Genomic DNA, 20,399 nt, shown 5'->3' on the forward strand with positions numbered 1-20,399 from the left:
GTGTTTCTCTTCAGAGGCTGCAGCTTCCTGAGCCCAGACAAGCTGGCACCCTTTAACGGACAGTTTGTAAATGGCAGCACTTGGATTGCAGGGGAGGGGATGAGGAGCATTCACATTAAGGCCTACAGTGAGGTAAGAGCTGCCAACACATTAAATGGACTCTAGTGTGACATGTGTTTTTTTTTATGAAAATCCTACTGTAACCCAGTGTTTACAGGAAGTTACTCAGGAAGTGTAATATGTTACTCTTTACATAGTGTATATCCAGGGCGTTCCACTTCCAGGATTGTTCAGATGCCCCCGGAAATTCTGCCACTCCCTCATTTTGGCCAGCTGTCCATCACCTTCTATTCTAAACTCCGCTGGATTTATGAGGACTATGGTTCTGCTCCTTAGATCTTGACAGTTTTATTAGTTTATTATTAGATAGTTATTTGACAGATAGTCTAGCTAGCTGTCTGGATTTACCAGACAGCTAGCTAGACTATCTGTCAAATCTGAGTTTTTTGTTGCACGACTAAAACAACCTTTGAATGTACACATTCCACCAAAACAAGTTCCTTCCCGAGGCTATTTTGAAGCGGCACCGTGGCTCCATCCGGCACTTAGCGCCACCAAAGTCAATTGTGATTGGTTTAAAGAAATGCCAATAAACCAAATCACATTTTTCTCCCATCCTGGAATGCTGTGTGGACTAGCCAGACCTTCTTCTGCAGCGCTGTGGAGGAAGGTCTGGCAATGCGAGACTACTCTTTACTTATAACTTTAAAAAAAGTAATAATATTACTTTACTTATTCAAAAGTATCAAAAGTAATTATTAACATTACTCATTATATGATTAAATTACTTTCGCCCCCCTCCCAACCGCAATAAACTGCAAACATTCTGCATTCAGGCTGTTACTGTATGTTATTAAGACTATTGTACATTTACATAGGCCTATTAAGGCTATGTTTAGACAGAAACGATCTGAAGAGAAAACGCAAAAGTGGCATTGCGTTCTCACTTTTTATTCCGCGTTTAGACGAGCGTTTTGGGGGGGAAGTCTGCGTGCATATGGTGACGCAAAAGTGTGTGAAATTCGATGTAGTATGCACACCAGGCGGCTAGGTGGTACTGTGAAGCACTGCCACACAACACCACCAAGTCCGCGCGCCTGCGTAGAACCTTCCTTCTACTTCTCTCCCTAGTAGCGCGAAACCAAAACATGGCAAAGAGAACAACAAAAGGTGACCATTTTGTCTGGACCGATGAGGAGGTGGAGTTGTTGCTCCAAACAATCTTATATTACAAAGCCACAAAGGCACAACAGGGCATGGACTGGGAGTCCTCGCAGTCAAAATATATAGACATATGGACCGAATTTCTTCAGCAGTATCCTTTACCTGGAGGGACGTCATATCCACACGAGAAATACGCTATCTGTAAAAGTCAGATATCATCAAAGCTGAAAGCCATCCGGACCAAGTATAGGCAGGCTGTGGATACCCAACCGCGGAGTGGCCATGGGCAAGTAATCACTCTATATTTTGATTTATGTAACGAAATATGGGGTGGGCGTACACAACGAGAGCCACCGTGAGCAGATCGGAGCAGACTCTTTTTTGCATTTTTAAGCCCCAAAAACGGCGTCACCGTCTAAACGAAAGGCACATCTGATAAAATATTTTGTTGTTTTCACCCGTGAGCGTTGTCGTGTAAACAGGGCCTACGTTTTTTGTCTAGTTTCACATAGGCTTACATTATGAAAGGACCTGGCAACGCAGATTTCTATTGTAATCCCTTACGCTACTCATTACTGTGGAAAGTAATAATATTACAGTAATATATTACAAGTAATGTGTTACTGCCCAACACTGCTGTCTTCAGTCCAATAAACAAAATACTACCATAACAATTAATCAGCAGATACAGTGCTTTGTGCACATATGTCTTTGACCTGTTGATGCAAATGGTTTCATGTTGTGTGCATACTGTTAATGTCTTACATGTTGGTAAATGTATCTTGAATTTCACTTTGTCATAATGCAACCTCTACAAACCCATATCCTCCACCTAATTTTGCTTACATTTTGGGGCACATAATGTTCAACACCTCTCATTTGCTCTATTCTTATCAATATTGTTTTTTTATGAGCAATGTTCCAAATTATAAAAAGTAAAGTCTCTCATTGCCAGACGTATCTCCACAGTGCTGTGGAGTAAGGTCTGGCTACACCACAAATACATTCTGGGATTCTGGCATTTCTTTAAACCAATCACAATTGTCTTGGGTGGCGCTTATCTCCGGACACAGCAACGTTGGGTGGTGCCTCTGCAAAATAGTCTCAAGAAGGAACTTGTTTTGGTGGAACATTTGCACCCCGCAAAAGACGAAAAAATATTATTTTTGGGGCATTTTCGGCCTTTATTTTTGACAGGACAGATGAAGACATGAAAGGGGAAAGAGAGGGGGACTGACATGCAGCAAAGGGCCACGGGTCCTAGTCAAACCCAGGCCCGCTGCATCAAGGAGTAAACCTCCTCCTCCTCTACACATGAGCACCTGCTCTACCAACTGAGCTATCTGGGCACCCTTGACTTTTGAGGGGCAAGATTCAAAAAGGTCAGAAAAAGTATTGTGTAATAATAACTCAACAAAAATACCATACGATTTTAGAAATATGTATTCACAATGTATTCAACAATAACACCAGTACATAAAATGTACATATGATGAGCACAAATATGTAAACAGTCTACACAAGATGCCACAGTAAGTGCAAAATGTGTAAGTGACGTGTGCCAGGAAAAAACCTAAATAGCCAATAGACTTAAGAAGACATACGTACATGAACAGGTGTTTTTAACTTTGGTTTGAGTAAAGTGGCAAACTTTTTGAAGTCAATCGACTCACACAGTTGTGTAGACATCCCAGTATCAATACACATATTAACACACGCTTCCTCCCGCTTTTGGTGTTCCTGCGTATTTACTAACCAGCAGCTATCGGGTCGCCGGTGAAAGCACGCCTGTAGCGTTCTCTGTCCTAAGGTTGTCTCCGTCATGCTGCCTGGCCCTGTATCCATACATCCATGCTCTGTACCGGTGTTAGCTTTTGTTTCAGGGAAAGGGGGCTTTGCATTCTCCTTTACCTTGTTAAGGTAAGCTAGGTTAGCCTCTTTGTGCGCGCTTCTCAAATGTACTTTCAAATTCGTGGGATTTTTCCCTTTAATATATTGTCCACATATTTTACCACCTTTCACTGCAAGGCACTTGCTTTTATCTGACACAGTCATAATCAAATAGGACTCAGCCGCTTTCTTCTGTCTTTTGGTCCCGCCATTAGGCCAGGCGAGGGGCATGGACTATGTTGTGTTCAATTTGACATGGAATGTCGGAATTTCTGGGTTCCCAGTCAGAAACTATGGGCCCTATCTTGCACCCAGCGCAATTGACTTTGCACACTGACGCATGTATCATTCCTATTTTGCACCCGACGTACAGCGGACTTTTCCCTCAACAGACTCATGTTGGTAAATTAGGGAATGAACTTGCGCTCCAGGGGGCGGTTCAGCAAAAAAAGGAGGCGTGTTTTGGCGCAAACGTTCCCTAGTGCTATTTTGCAGTTTCAGAAAACAGTTCCGCCACAGACCAGGAAAAACCTTGTCTAAAGTCAGTGGTGCGTTATTCTATTTTAAGGGCGCATGCTTGGCCATAATGTAGAGTGTGCACACCGCGCATACACTTTGCTTCTCTCATCTCACGGACCCAGCAGTTCCCATTTTTGCAAACAATAGGTAAATACAAGGAAAAATATGACCTTGTTTTACACAACATTTCCATGAATCATGGATGTGTTGATGACATAAATGAGTAAATATTAGAGGACTTAAGGAGATGTGATGTTGAACTGCATGTGCTGATGCCAAAATGCCCCAGCAGCAGCACGGGAGAGGAGAGACAGAAGAGCTGCATCGTCTTTAGTGAGGTAATCTCGGTCTAATGTTAGACTACATTGCAAAAATATCACCATGCATTCATAACCTCGTGCTTCAGTGAGAGTGAGCCCAAAACATCGGAAAGTATGTTTTTGTGACATTTCTTTATTTACATTTTGACAAAAAGAAAAATCAATAGCAAACATCAGTCTCCTCGGCTGTAAGCCGCTCCTGGCGTGCGCCCATGGATATATTAAGAGCGTGCGCCTAGCAAATCCGCCATTATAATACCAATCCGCCATGGAACAAGCGCGCCTGCTTTTAGAGGGAATGTGAGATAACGCTCTGATTGGTTTATTGCACGTTACGCCCAAACCACACCTATGAGTAATGTAGCTACTTCAGATCAACCCATTTTAGATTTGCGTCAGGAGCAAGAGTCATTTATCTCACCAGTATAATAGCAACAGCACCTGAGATCCGCCCACAAAGCTACTTGCGTTTGGCGTTTGATACTTGCATTTCAGATCGTTAAAATAGGGCCCTATATGGCTATGGCATAGACTGTATAAAACAGGTCTATGGTCTGAAATGTCAACTCTGAAAGATGTAATGTTATTTGCTCTATGAAAGACATTGACAAAGACGAAAACTAAGGACATTTACTCGATCAATTTATTTTATTTTAGTTAGTTTTGCAAAGCTTTAGTTAGTTATGTTTTTTTTTGTAATGCCTCGTTTTTATTTTTATTTCACTTAACTACAATGTTTTTTCCCACCTAGTTTTCGTTATTTCGTTCGTTTTCGTTAACGATTATAACCTTGATCCTGAGTTGAATTTGAATATATAGATACACATATCAAAATACAATTCTACAGTGGGGCAAAAAAGTATTTAGTCAGCCACCAATTGTGCAAGTTCTCCCACTTAAAAAGATGAGAGAGGCCTGTAATTTTCATCATAGGTACACTTCAACTATGAGAGACAAAATGAGAAAAAAAAACCAGAAAATCACATTGTATGATTTTTAATGAATTTATTATGGTGAAAAATAAGTATTTGGTCAATAACAAAAGTTCATCTCAATACTTTGTTATATACCCTTTGTTGGCAATGACAAAGGTCAAACGTTTTCTGTAAGTCTTCACAAGGTTTTCACACACTGTTGCTGGTATTTTGGCCCATTCCTCCATGCAGATCTCCTCTAGAGCAGTGATGTTTTGGGGCTGTCGCTGGGCAACACGGACTTTCAACTCCCTCCAAAGATTTTCTATGGAGTTGAGATCTGGAGACTGGCTAGGCCACTCCAGGACCTTGAAATGCTTCTTACGAAGCCACTCCTTCGTTGCCCGGGCGGTGTGTTTGGGATCATTGTCATGCTGAAAGACCCAGCCACGTTTCATCTTCAATGCCCTTGCTGATGGAAGGAGGTTTGAGGTTTCACTCAAAATCTCACGATACATGGCCCCATTCATTCTTTCCTTTACACGGATCAGTCGTCCTGGTCCCTTTGCAGAAAAATAGCCCCAAAGCATGATGTTTCCACCCCCATGCTTCACAGTAGGTATGGTGTTCTTTGGATGCAACTCAGCATTCTTTCCCCTCCAAACACGACGAGTTGAGTTTTTACCAAAAAGTTCTATTTTGGTTTCATCTGACCATATGACATTCTCCCAATCCTTTTCTGGATCATCCAAATGCTCTCTAGCAAACTCCAGATGGGCCTGGACATGTACTGGCTTAAGCAGGGGGACACGTCTGGCACTGCAGGATTTGAGTCCCTGGCGGTGTAGTGTGTTACTGATGGTAGCCTTTGTTACTTTGGTCCCAGCTCTCTGCAGGTCATTCACTAGGTCCCCCCGTGTGGTTCTGGGATTTTTGCTCACCGTTCTTATGATCATTTTGACCTCACGGGGGGAGATCTTGCGTGGAGCCTCTGATCGAAGGAGATTATTAGTGGTCTTGTATGTCTTCCATTTTCTTATAATTGCTCCCACAGTTGATTTCTTCACACTAAGCTGCTTACCTATTGCAGATTCAGTCTTCCCAGCCTGGTGCAGGTCTACAATTTTGTTTGACAGCTCTTTGGTCTTGGCTATAGTGGAGTTTGGAGTGTGACTGTTTGAGGTTGTGGACAGGTGTCTTTTATACTGATAACAAGTTCAAACAGGTGCCATTAATACAGGTAATGAGTGGAGGACAGAGGAGCCTCTTAAAGAAGAAGTTACAGGTCTGTGAGAGCAAGAAATCTTGCTTGTTTGTAGGTGACCAAATACTTATTTTCCCAAGGAATTTGCAAATAAATTCATTAAAAATCCTACAATGTGATTTTCTGGATTTGTTTTTCTCATTTTGTCTCTCATAGTTGAAGTGTACCTATGATGAAAATTACAGGCCTCTCTCATCTTTTTAAGTGGGAGAACTTGCACAATTGGTGGCTGACTAAATACTTTTTTGCCCCACTGTAAATGATCAGATACATGCTCCGCATGGATAGACAGAGCATCTGCACACTGTGGATGGGTTGAAAGTGACTGACAACCAACTATTTCTGTGTGGGCATGGCATGTTTCTCGTTCTGCAATCTTCCCACACTTGCAGACACAAGGCTCTATAGAGTTCAGTCAGAAATGGTAACACACACAAAGGAATTTAAGGAATTTGAACAAAAAGAGTAATGTGAGAAGAATAATAATTCAGTAACATTTATATGATTTGTAGGCTTCACGGTGATGGTGGAATTTCTGGAAAACACACAGTCTAGACAAGGTCTATTGCAGACTGGCACAGTCAAGGAATTTGATACATTATGACATAATGACAAAGCAGGAAGAGCACAGTTTGGGAATCTCACCAGCTAGTCATAGAAAGTCAGGGTCCTCTGTAAAATCTTAAAAATGTGAGAAAACAAATTTAGTTAAGTAATAACTTAAATTATATATAGTGAGTGTATTACCGTTACACAAGGACCTGCATACACAAGAATGAGCAGTGTATACTCATGTATGGATGTGTCATTTTGGAGCAGAGGTGTTAGAACCAAAGCCAACATGGTGTGTTGCATTGCTCCTGAGCAGCCATAGAGGCAGTATATAAGTTTTATTTCTTCCAGGTTTTAGTATTTTTGTTGCTGTGGGAGCTTTCCTGCTGGGTAGCACAACGCCTTGTCTGGCTGCCAAGTCTATTTGAGTCACTTTTTAGAGGCTGTGGAAACCTGAACAGCAGAATGAAGGAGAAATGGAGAAAAGGAGCAGGAGGAAAGAATGTCTAATATGTGACGACTGGGCTCAGCTGATTGTTTTCAATACTGTCTCTGTTAGATTTTTTTCCTCCCATAATGGCTCCCTTCAGCAATAAAATGCCCCCTGACACGTGGTTCCAAATACTAATTTATTCTAAATTCTACAGAGGATTAGAGAATTAGAATTGACTTAAAATTGTCAGTTATAAAGCAACATCTAGACAAAGTTTGCTACCGTACAGTAAGCTACTAGTTATACCAGGCCAAGTAAGTGTATACCATACTGTACACTATACTGTACTCTACTACCTATAATATATAATATAAATTCAAACTATAGAGCTCAACAGTGACCGCCCACCTTTTTAACGGCTCTGGTTCTGGAAGTGTTTTTCCCCATGTAATTGTTCCATTGACGTTTCAACAATTGCTTATATAAAGATTTTGAAGTCTGGAACCAAGCCAACTAGCTATGAGAGGAGTCAGAACCATAAAACATTTGATCTGGCGCAAAAAAAAACATTTCGTAAACCGCAAAAAGGCAAGAAGGTAAAGAAACTATTAGGGGTGGGAATCACCAGAGGCCTCACAATACGATATCATCACGATACAATATCATCACGGTACGATATCATCACGATACAATATCATCACGATACGATATCATCACGATACTTATTTCTAATACTGACATTATTGCAATTTTAAACATATTGCAACATTCTGCATGTATTTCAATTTATTACCTCTTTTCTAACTTTAAGTTTTTTCCCAATTTTAAATTATGTCCCCCAAAGGAAACTTTGTCAACATGTTGACAAAGCCATGGGACATGGGGCATGGGGGCATCAACTGTTTTATCTAAAAAGACAAATTTGTTCATCTCACTTCAATTTTATTGCTGCTAAACTGTCAAGCAGACGGACTGACCAACACGATATAATAATCGATCGATACATACATACATGTATCGATACAGTACTGCCACGGAAAATATCGCAACACTTCAATGGTAGAAGCTCGTTCTAGCCATTAACAAATTCGGTTAACATTTCCATGGTAACAGCGACTTGGAGACATCGCTGTTACGCTTAGGATTGTGGGTAGTGTAGTATTTCTCCATAAGATCACGAATAAAACGTGTTTTCCTTAAAAACCAGGTTGATTTCATACAGACTTCTAGCTTCTACAGGAGCAGAAACGTTTGTTTCACAACCTCATAGCTTGTGGTCAGTCTACCTTGGATGATTTAGTGTATACAAGTGCATAGAATAATAAGTTATTAAAATAATTGTTGGTATGATTTTATAAATCAGGTTTTTATGTATGACAGTGAATCCTTAGGATGAACTGTATCTGTGGATGGCTATCTTAGTGACTACCTTACCTCGTCAGTCATCAATTTTTTATTTATTTTTTGCTAATAACTTGTTGGATTCATGTTAAGACATTTTAATTTTTTAAAGATCTCTGTTGCAAAGAAACAAGTAAGGCAATGTGTGGGAGTTTCTTAGCAACTTTTGATTTACTAATCCTCCTCTGACGCACCTGTCTCACATTATAGCTGTCAAAGTATTTGTCTGTAATGAAAAACTTTCAAAAAAATTAACAATAATTTGGCGGCCCGCCTGCAGTAACCCCCTAGGGGCCCCAGACCCCCTGTTGAAGATCTCTGGTTTAGACATTATGGCTGATAATCAAAATCCTTATGAAGAAAATGAATGGGATTTTTACTTTCGGAACCACACTGTTATGCTAGCAGTGTGGTTAGCTATGAAAGCCCCGCCCACCGGAGGTGAAAACAATCGGTACCACAATTTTTCGGGTCGGCAGATTATATAAACTTAGTTATGAGTTATTTACATTGTTGGTAGTGCATCCCATCAGGCAGCAGTGAAAATGACGAAATATGGAGATACAAGGTTTCTGCCTGACAGCGATGATATTATACTACTAAGACACTTTTCCTGATCCTGTATGCAGGGTTTAGAACCACAGACAGTAACGATTTTGTGTGATGTTTTGTACATCAGAATTAGTACACATAGGACCATGTGAACTGATAAATCGTTGAAGGAAACTTTAAAGGTACATTCCGCCATTCGCTAGCCTCGTGTTGGGCAACAGTTGAAATGTTTCTATTCACTGGTGTTTTGTGTTTTTTAGGACATGTCCACATGTGAAGACACTCTCCATTCACGCAGTCTGACTACAAACTCAGAGCACCCGGCCGTTATTTCCCCAGCTGACCCTCTGTCATTGCCTGGATACACAGATGAAAAACTTATAGCCAACATCAACCACCTCAAGGTAAACTAATCTTTCATCAAAGTGTATTTTGATCCACTATTCAATTTATAATGCTGTCATCATCAAGGGTGACATATGCTTTTGTGATGATTGGATCTTCAACTTTTAAAAAAAATATGAATTTCAATGGGATTATGCAAAATGAGAATATTCTATTTCCTCACGTGGAAAAAAAATGGCTCAGGCAGCACTACACCCATGGTCATGGTTAAAAAATGTAATCTCACACTGTGTCTCTTTGACATAAATCAAGTCAAAATGTGTGTGTGTGTGTGTGTGTGTGTGTGTGCGTGTGTAGTTACCCATCCCAGAGGTGAATGAGGAGAGTTGCTGGGACACGGAGAAGATTGAGCAGAGCCCACCAGGACAGATGGGCAGCAATAGAACACGCTCCAATTCAACCAGTGTGTATCATACAGGTTTCACTCAGTAGTAAAATTACCAATCATCTATCATCTACATCTTTTAACTCTGCTGCTTTTCACTTTGCATGCCAGTGGGTCAGATGTGTGTAGAAAGCTGCACAGAGAGATGCAGGCTATTGTCGGTTCTGCTCAGATGGACAGCTAAAGCTTTTAGAGTGTATAGTAATGACAGGTGATAGAATGAGAGAAGCAGGGATGGGAATATTGGTTGTAATATGTTTATTGTCTTCAGGGAGGTGTGAGGCCAGGGGGTAATATCCTTTCAGCAGCGGGAAGCCACACCGCTTATGGGAAATTAGGTCCTAATTGTAAGAAACGCTGCGCTTACAGTTTCAATGGTGTGAGATTGAACTGAACAGTTTGTCAGTGTATATTTATAATGATGCAAAGTATGGCAGCTAGCTTGACTGAGAGAGATACTCACAGTGATTAGGAAAACAGTAACTCCTGTACATTGTTATCCAAGCCAATACATCGCTTCACTTTGATTGGCCACACAACCGCAGTCAGTAGAATTTGTTTTCATCACAGCATGGAGAAAAGCATTCTGTACACAGTGACCGCTAGGATTGGGCATCGAGAACTGGTTCCAACTTGGAATTGTTTCAAATATAATATATATATATATATATATATATATATTAGGGCTGTCAAACAATTACATTTTCTTAATCGCGATTAATTGTTGAATTTCTATAGTTAATCGCGATTAATCGCATGTTTTATCACATGATTAAAATTCTATTATTTTGCATTTCAGAACATTTTTTAAGTACATATTAACAATGGAAAGCAATTCTTACCAGTGTATCTTGATTGGGAATCAAATGAATGCAAAGAAAATGACTTTATGAACTTGATTTTAAGATTTGAATTTGTTTATTATATATTTAATCTAGTCACACATTTGAATCTAGAGTCAATTGGGCATGGGTTGGGTATTGTTTGGTTTGGATACCGGTGCTAAAGCGGTACTTTTAAAATGGTACCGGTGCCTTAACGGTGCCTGAACCGATACTTTTTAAGAAAGTTAAAAAAAGAAGTGTACTAAACAACAGTTGGCGACTAAAGAATGGCTTGTTTATTGCTAAGGCCATATCGTCAAAATTAAATGTTTAATAATAATGTAATCACTATAACAATAACTTATTTCACTAGTAAATAGCTGTTGAATTACAAGAAGGGAAAGGGAAAAGGGAATTTAACAACAACTTTGAATGCACCACGAGAGTGTAAATTACCAGTTTCATTGAACGCACCGTCTGTGTTTTTTTTCCGACAACAGCAGCTGCAGATTGTTGCATCCCGGTGTCAGAATCCTCTACAGTGAAATACAGACAAACTTTACACCATTTAGCGTTAGCTGTCAGCATTGTAACCGTGTTTAATCCAGCTACTAGCTAGCGGTAGGCTAACGTTAGCTGCTGTCGAGTATAGTGTTCACTAGCGTCACGTGCAGCAATGTTTCTGTTGCCTATAACGTTTCAGAGCATCAGAGAGAAGTGCAGGCATATCAGTGGCACAAGAATGAGGCACCAAAATCCGCGTTGCTATTCCTGCAGCAGCAGGATGTGTTACGAGGAAGTACGGCAAAATAGTAGCCTGTTAGGCCCGACGCAAAGCCGAGTGAAGTGAAAATAAAATTAATAAATGGCGGCATGCGATTAATACGATTAAAAAAAATTAAGCTCTGCCCTTAATCGCATCGCGATTAACGCGTTAATGCTGACAGCCCTAATATAATATATATTATTAATATATATATATATATATATATATATATATATATATATATATATATATATATTAATAACAATAACAAATAATCTTTGCCCTTTTGGTCATGAATTTGCTGACCATTGATCCAATTGATGGTGGAGCCTATAGTATGTGAGCTGCTGTACCAGACACATTTTCTTTTTTTATCAGAAATTGAATATAATAATATTACAAATTAAAGGAAAACTCCTTTGAGCATTATAATACAAAAATGTATGCCAACACACAAAACATGTTTCTATTTTGCTGGTCCCTCTGTGCATGATCAAATATAGAATCAGAGTTTATTAAACTATATTTCATGGGTTTTGCTTCCCCCTGATGGTCTGAATGCTGGCTCTGGGTCTGTCTTCTACCATGTAATGGAAGAACAGCTCATTGTGATGACACTGTGTGTATCAGCAGGTGTCCATCCTTACTGGATCGGGGATCTGGACAGCATCATCATGAAGACCCCAGAGCTGTATAGCAGTCATCCTCAAGGGAATGGTGGTTTCTATGGAAACAGGAAGTCTCTGTCCCAGCAGCTGGAGTTTCCTCACACCACTACACAAGTACTTGATTTGTCTGATATTACAAACAGAATACATTAAAGATCATAGCTGGTGCCACACGTCATTCATTAATTATTGAAGTAATCATTGAAATGAAGGCAAATACAATAAACCATAATAATACATTTTCAATTTATTATTATTATTATTATTATTATTATTATTATTAATAATAAACTGACACCAGTTTTATCTGTAGGTCCATTTGAGTGTTGTCAAATAAAAACACTTGACAGGCTGGAGCTGATTTATTCTCTGCTGGAAGTCAAAAGTGTAACATCGGGTCTCCACCAGATATTTCTGACACCCCTGGTGACCCAACTGGGATGTTTGATGTAGTCTGAAAAGTTCAACAAACTTGATGTTCACAGACTTGACTTCAGTAAAGCTGATTCTTCACAGGACTACCAACTTGTCAAAGTGAGCAACTGCTCCAAAACCCCAGGGACCCAAAAGCCTCAGGTTTAATGTGCCACCACTAGAGCACAATCAATTACACGATCAGGTCATTGAAGTGGGCCCTGTTTATTTTGCTTAATTGTTGAATGTTCTTAAATTAATTGGTATTTAATCAAATGACAGCAGCCAATCTGCCTGTAACTGACTGGGGACAGTTAACTAACTTGTGGTAAACAGTGAAATTAACGTATTAGAAAAGATAAAGTGGTCAAACATGGCACTGAACCACAGTCTCCATTATTAAAAAAAAACAGTCATGGCACTTTGAAAATACTGCTTACATTTGTTCAAACTGACAACAACATGAAGCCCCACTAATGCCATTAGTGCAGCCAAAATCATATGTCTAAAAATGCCCTCAGACCTCAGGGGGTTAATAGGGGCCCAGCAGCATATGTTTTGCTTTGGGGCCCCCCAGCAGATGAATCCAGCCATAATTGGAGCAAGAAACTCACAGGAGTCAGTCTGATCTATACCAGAGAACAGTCAGCAGCCTGGCAGTTCTCTAAATCATTAAGGCCAATCTGTGGTTCTTACAGTTAGTTTAGGTAAAACAAAGGTCAAAATGTTATTACTGACTGGTAGTAAATAATTCAATCATGATATAATTAATAATGAATGTGTGTCACATGTTGCTCCTCTCCAGCCTGTTCCCCGTCCCTCTCGCTCTCTCAGCTCTGCCCAGCTGCTACACTCCTGCAACAACGTGCAAGCCTTCATCATCTGTAATGTTGTGCTGATGAAGGGCCACGGCAAGGTAGGAACCACACACCACCACCAAAACTGTTGCTTTTATTCCTTTAAATTTTCTCTAGTATCATATTGTGAGCAACTGTGACAACAGGTATTCTATCCCTGCTGCTCTTCAACAAGTGTAATATCTTTATTTCATGCTGCTCAAGGTGCTGACACACTAGGCAGAGGGTAAAGAACTAGTGGCGGTGAAGGCAGACTATGGCGCTGCCTCATGTCTGCTCACGTTGCCTGTGTCTTGGCAAAAAGTTGCACTTCAACTAGCCACGGCCAACTAGCACATTCTGCGCCTTTGTTAGAGGAAATAACTCTTCATACCAGCAGGCGGCGGTAATGTATTCGTCAATCAGAACAGGGAAACCAGATATACAATCTGCTATGATACAACAAGACAGCGTTTGACTGAATCAGCCACGTGTCGACGTAGTTAGGTTTAGGCGTGAGGAGTGGAGATTGGTCAGGGTAAGCTAATCAGAGGCAAAATACAGAGGGACAGGAGGCACGTCCTTTTATGTCGTCAAATATTTTCATGCTATGCTGGTTACAGGAAATGAGCCGAACAAAGTTGTCACTCAACTGGCGATAGCAATGTGCTTTCCTATGCCGTGATAAGAGTGTGTGAAAGAAACATACATTTTTGTTAAATTTGACTAATTTAGTGGTCAGCTGGCTGGCTAGTTAGCTAGTGTGAGTAACGTTACATTCCGGTACGATACACACAGACATCGTAGCTTCAGCGAGACGTAATCCATACGACTTTGAAGTGTGTACAGTCTTATACTTCAACAGTTTAACGATAAACCGAGACCTTCTTGACTTACAAAATTATCTTTGAAACTGAAGAACATCATATGTGTAATCCATGGCTTAATTTAAAAGGGATCAAAAAATAATGTCTTTCCCCATTTACCACCATTCATATTTTTTCCGAATTAAGGTCCCATGGCGGTCCACCGGAATGGAAGGGACTTCGCCTCTCTAGTATACATCCATGACTAATTTTCTTAAGCTGAACGGCCAATAACAGTGATCCTCTCACCCACAGCTCTGACACCTATTCAACAATACACTTTTGTTGATATTATGATGTATGGGGTGTAAATAGTGCCTCTAGTTTTTTTGTTTTTTTTCGTTTTTTATACTTTATTAGTAGCTGCTCATAATGCATAACATTCTAGTTCAAAGAATGATCTTGACACACTGGTAATTGGGCCACTTGTTAGCTTTTTCCAGAGCTTTCAACTGCATTTCAAGTTCTTCATCAGCAAATGGAGTTTGCTCAGTGTCAGCCGGAACAACTTCAATATCTTTTCACTGGGTGTGAGCAAACTCCATCAGCTTCTGCTCTTTACATAAACTACTCTTTCCCAGGTCAAGAATGAACTTTGACACTAAACTAGTGCCAGTCTTACTTCTCCTCTCTGTACCAATTATGTACATACCAGTGTTAGCCAAAATGTAAAACTGTTCCTTTAATTATGATAATGATAGATAAGCTCCAGGAATGTTGGGCCGGGATACATGATAAACTATGTCAGATTCCAGGTTCCATTCAGCCCAAGATTATTTATTCTGGGAGATGGGTCAGTTCTAAGCGGGATGGATAAGCACATAAGAAGCTGGGTCCAGATTAGTTTAATGATAGCCAGACAGATTATTTTAAGAGGAAGGAAGAATGAAGAGGTGCCATCAATCCAGGAGTGGGCATGTGAGATGGCTAGGTAAATGGTTGCCAGGTAGGATGTCTGTACTAGAAAATGGGGAAAGTATCTGAACTTTCTGGAGGGCTCCTAAGAAGCTTTGTGCTCGGGAGAGATTAACATATGTAAATGACAACACCATAAACCCATCAAACCCATCGTTTATGGCGTTGTCATTTACATATGTTAATTTGGTTTATTGTCTATTATATTACTATTTTGTTGAATGGTCATGAATATTGTAGTTAGTGTCATCTTTTCTTGATTTATGTCTGGGTGGGTGGTGATGACGAATAAGGGGGGTGTTCATTTTGCAAATTGTATGTTTTTTATGTTGTTAGAAAAAAAATGTTAATCACAAAAAAGGTTGTGATTGTATTGTTGTTGATGTTAATCAGTGATAATGCTATTAATAATAATTGTGCTGCTGTTCCCAGGGCCTGGGCTTCAGTATAGTGGGCGGGAGGGACAGCATGTATGGACCAATGGGGATCTATGTGAAGACCATCTTCCCTGGAGGGGCAGCGGCTGCTGATGGACGGCTGCAGGAGGGTGAGGGACATGTGTGTTTGAGTCAGGGATGTCCCGATCACTATAAAGTGGCTATATGTAACTTTCAGTTTGTGTTGATTGTAGCGGCCACTTTGGACAAAAGTGTTTTTACCACACCTGCTGTCGTAAAGGTCTTTTCTTTACGGTGCTTTATTGCCTACTGTATATTACTGAGTTAGCGTTACCGGGAGGTCATATAGTTGCGATGAATATTTTGCTCGGACAGAATCATTCATTTACAATAAGAGAATACGTTAGAATACGTTAATAGGTGTTGCACATGGTAACTTAGCCTACTTTGGATGTATCGTGAGCAAAACCGGGTATCACTGTCACTGTGTCACGAGCCAAAGCATTAAGAGATTTTTGTAGCAACCAACGTAATAATAACTTAGATTAATATAGCGCATTTCATGAAACACAAGGGCGCTTTACACAAGTAACGTTACAGGGGGACAAGGGGAAAGAAAATAGTTGACCAACACAAACACTGACTAAAAGGAATAAAACCTCTGCGCTAAATGGAAGGGGGGCGTAATTTAATGTAGGTTACTGGCAACCACATTGTGCATTTTAAAGATACTTTATGAATGAAATAGACTTATTACATACCTGAGGGCCAATTCGGGTGGGTTTTGAATCATTTACAATCCCATAATTATTTGCCCGTAGTCTTTCACTTTCCCTTTCAGCTTTTAGTTGTTCTTCCTTTAATTTCCTTCTTTCCTGTGATGGCCCTGCCCCAGTATCAGCCATAACTACAACATCATCTAAAATTAAATTAAAATACAATAAGGCCTATATAAAGAAATCTCCTGCTACCTTTTACCTGGCTGGATACAATAATGCAGGCTTTTCTGGTGTTACACCGAAATCTGTGACCCGTGAGAATGTGTGCTCTGTAGCGCTGTCTACCTGCCGTAAATCATTTTGGGCAGAGACATTAATAAAAACTACTGTAAAAATAGCGTTCTTTTCACTGTTAGTCTTGCTTGCTGTAACAGGTCATTTATTATCATCAGATGAAGTCAAGCATGCTAAAATCGTCCCATATTTGAATGCAGTGTTAATGGACACTATTTTCCCTCAATATTATCATATTGAGATGAAGACATTTAAATGATGTGGTTATGAAGTTTTACAGAGTGTAAATGTGATAGAAATGATGGAAACTCTTTACCAGTCTTATCCATATCAGATTTCTACATTGTGTCAGCTGATATGTCACAGAGTATAGATACAGCCTTTAATGCTCTCAGATCTTCTGTTTCTGTGTCTGCATAGGTGATGAGATCCTGGAGCTGAATGGAGAGTCACTACATGGTCTGACTCATGATGAAGCCCTGCACAAGTTCAAAGTATGGCAACTACATTATGATCCTACTGGTCTCGCATTGCCAGACCTTCCTCCACAGCACTGTGGAGGAAGGTCTGGCTTGGTCTGGGATGGGAGAAAAACATGTTCTGGTTTATTGGCATTTCTTTCCTTGCCTCTGCAAAATAGCCTCGGGAAGGAACTTGTTTCGGTGGAACATGTGTACATTCAAAAGTTGTTTTAGTCGTGCAACAGAAAACTCAGATTGGACAGATAGTCTAGCTAGCTGTCTTGATTTATCTTGCAGAGATCTGAGGAGCAATTAACTATACTGTAGTCCTCGTAAATCCACCGGAGTTTAGAATACCAACACAAAGAAAGCGGAAGATAATGGACATCTGGCCTAAATGAGGGTATTCTGGCGGAATTCCCGGCGGCAACGGAGCAATCCTGGAAATGAAACGTCGTTGATATAGACTATGATCCTACTAACAGTATTCCTCTCAGCGCAGGGTTTTCTATGATCAAAATAAAGCGCCATAAAGTGTCAAATCATAACAGAAGTTATCTCAAGAAACTTTTCATATAGAGCAAGTCTAGACCAAACTGTATAATTTACAGAGACCCAACATTTCCCCAGGAGTGGCGGGAATACTAAAATGACTTAGTTTTTTTAGGTAGACACACTAAAAGTAATATAATTAATAATAAATAAATATATAATAGTATTCAATTCAAATGCAATTCTTACAGATTAGGGACCGTTCGGTTTTTATGGAATGGACCACCGGAGGAAAATAGGGGAGGGTCATGTCTTTTTATTCTTTGTTGAGGGGAGGGTCATCCAATTTAGTCTAGGGGGAGGGTCACCCAACTTTTGTATTCATGAGAACAGCAACATTTCAAAGTGGCTTGTTTGGTGCATATTTATCCATGTAGCTCCATGTAGCTCTCTCAGTCTCGGCCCCTATCGCTAGCAGATGGGTCCCTCACTATTTATTCTATTCTATACTATTTAGTCAGCCAGACAATTTGAAATGTAGCTTTACAGACTGTGGGATTTCCCAAACTGAATAAATCCCGCTCGCACATATAAACACAAAACTGCTTTGCTAGCTCCATCTAGCTGTCATGTTGTAACTAAGACATCTGATGAAAAAAATATTTTATTCATTAGCATGATTGCTGTACTGTTTAGTTCAAAAACATCCAAAACACTGTACGAAAACATAACGGATCAGACGCAAGCTTTTATTTTGAAAAGTCAAAGCTCGCGGACTGCACCAAGCCGGAAGGGCATGAGACGGAAGGTCTCAGGCTGCAGCCATACCCGACTCAAATATCCTTTCGGTCCCAGTGATATTATATATATATATATAAACGACAGCCTTTTCAAGGCATTTGAGAAGGAAGGAGTGGTAGAATGCAAGCTCCCAAATTGACGCTTGTCTGAGGAATGGAGTTTTTGATAATGTTCAGCTTTGGCAGCTTTACCTATATGCTAAAATATCCAATGACTGAGGAAGCCTAGTGACGAGTCCATAGCAACCAGTGTTTAATGTGTTATTACCCAGTGTGCTTTGCTGAATGGTCTCAATGTTTTATTGTTTTATTTCATGTGAATACTAGTTTACTAGATGAGTAACTTAGTATTTGAAGTAATGCAGTAATGCAGGAAGTGTGCATATAGTTTCCATGCTTATTGTGTTTCCACAACAATGTTAGTGAGTAAATTTACTGAAATGGCCCCCCACACCATAACAGAGGAGTGTGATGCGTAAGATGAGAATGCAGAGGTTTAGTCACATATGTCATGGCTGTTAAAAAAACAATGGCTATTTGTAAGTCTTTGCCAAGCACAAACCAGTACAGAAGGCATCAATAAATTGTTGGGCAGGGTCAACTGTTTTTTCCATATCATTTTGGAGGGTCATCCAAAATGTATTGCTGGTGAAGGGAGTGTCATGGCTGTTTTGAATGAAGATACCAAAACTCCTCCGGTGGGCCCTGAAATAAATAATGAACAGTCCCTTACATCATCAACATCATATTTAGTTTTGGGTGGGGGTGTTAATAGGGGCCCAAAGCTCATTTGTGCATCACATCTTCAACAAAGGATCAACCCCATTTAAAACAAAAACAAGCAGCCAGCCAACCTTTTTCTGCAGGTGTTCTGACCTCGCTGAAGTAAATTAAGAAAGAGTTTGGTTTTTTAACATAATTGTGTGTGCAGCAGTGTCCACTTTAGGCTAACCAGCAGCAGTAGCTTTAGTTTAAGTTTCACTTTCAGTTGTAAATTTCCATCAGAAGTCAATTGATTGTGCTGCAGAGCAGAGTGCCAGTGCTGTTTTCTCCTGCTGCATTTTCTCATCCTACATTGTTGCCTTGGACACTGTACTTGTACTGTATATATTACTAAAAAATGTTAAAAGGAATTGTACTTATTTAACATATAAATTATATAGCATATCTGTTGTTCATTGGAGTTTTCTAATGTCAAATCACTAAATTGATAGTTAGTATGGCTTTTAGTTATGACTCAGCATTTTCTGTTGCTATAAGTTGTGGATTTGCACTATACTTTGGGTATCTGTATTGGTTTCATCTCATTTCTGTCTGTCTTTTGCTCTTTGTTACAGTTTTACAGTATAAAACAATAAGGAAAGTAAAGTTTCTTTGTCGAACCCCAAGAAAAGTTATGCCTTGTGTTTTTGGGAGAACTTTACACTTTCAGCTAACTGTCAAGCTTTGAAGAAACAACTCATTGCAAGGACAGTATGGCAGGTATTTAGCATTAATTTGAAATATTAAATGTCTCTGTGCAGCAGATCAGAAAGGGCCTGCTGACGGTGGTGGTGAGGACCAGCCTGCGTGTGGGTGCCCTGAGGGGCCCGGCGCAGGCCGCACAGCTGTGCAGGTCCCGCTCCCTCAGCTCCACTACGGGCATGGCCCGGGCCAGCGCCGACATGGGAGACTACAACTACCTTAACAACACGCCAAGTGTCCCGGGCCATCCTGGGCCTGCTAAGCCCAGAGACCGCATCATGATGGAGATCATCCTGCAGAAAGGTCAGCCACGGTGGACAGTAGAGTTCAGAATCTGAATCTGAATCAGGTTTATTGCCAAGCAAGTAACACTTAACAAGGAATTTGCTTTGGTGGTTGGTTCATACATAAACAAACATATTAAACATATATAAACTTAACACAAAAACTAAGGACATTTGTGTTTGGTAGATTATTTCTCTGTGGTAACAATGCTTTTTGGCAATAAATCTTATACCGTTGGAAAGCCTGTTTAGTTCCCTTCAAATGGTTCCCCATTTGTAAGGAACATGCATTTGGGGGATGAGCAGCAAGTGCTGAGTTGGGTTGCGCCCATGAAAAAT

The 20,399-nt window shown here is 40.1% G+C and overlaps 1 protein-coding gene across 3 annotated transcripts in view; it reads left to right on the forward strand.

Moving 5' to 3' along the window:
* il16 (interleukin 16) overlaps positions 1-20,399 on the forward strand; it is a 77,831-nt gene that overhangs the window by 20,519 nt on the left and 36,913 nt on the right. For 2 of the 3 annotated variants that reach the window (XM_078259445.1, XM_078259622.1), the window contains exons 5-12: positions 15-132; positions 9,330-9,473; positions 9,772-9,877; positions 12,083-12,231; positions 13,337-13,447; positions 15,581-15,695; positions 16,980-17,053; positions 19,836-20,079. In XM_078259445.1, coding sequence (XP_078115571.1) covers positions 15-132; positions 9,330-9,473; positions 9,772-9,877; positions 12,083-12,231; positions 13,337-13,447; positions 15,581-15,695; positions 16,980-17,053; positions 19,836-20,079 — 1,061 coding nt within the window. The remainder of the gene's footprint in view (positions 1-14; positions 133-9,329; positions 9,474-9,771; positions 9,878-12,082; positions 12,232-13,336; positions 13,448-15,580; positions 15,696-16,979; positions 17,054-19,835; positions 20,080-20,399) is intronic. The other variant, XM_078259533.1, reaches the window with a different exon arrangement.

Source organism: Sander vitreus, chromosome 1, assembly GCF_031162955.1.
Source record: "Sander vitreus isolate 19-12246 chromosome 1, sanVit1, whole genome shotgun sequence".
Lineage (NCBI taxonomy): Eukaryota > Metazoa > Chordata > Actinopteri > Perciformes > Percidae > Sander > Sander vitreus.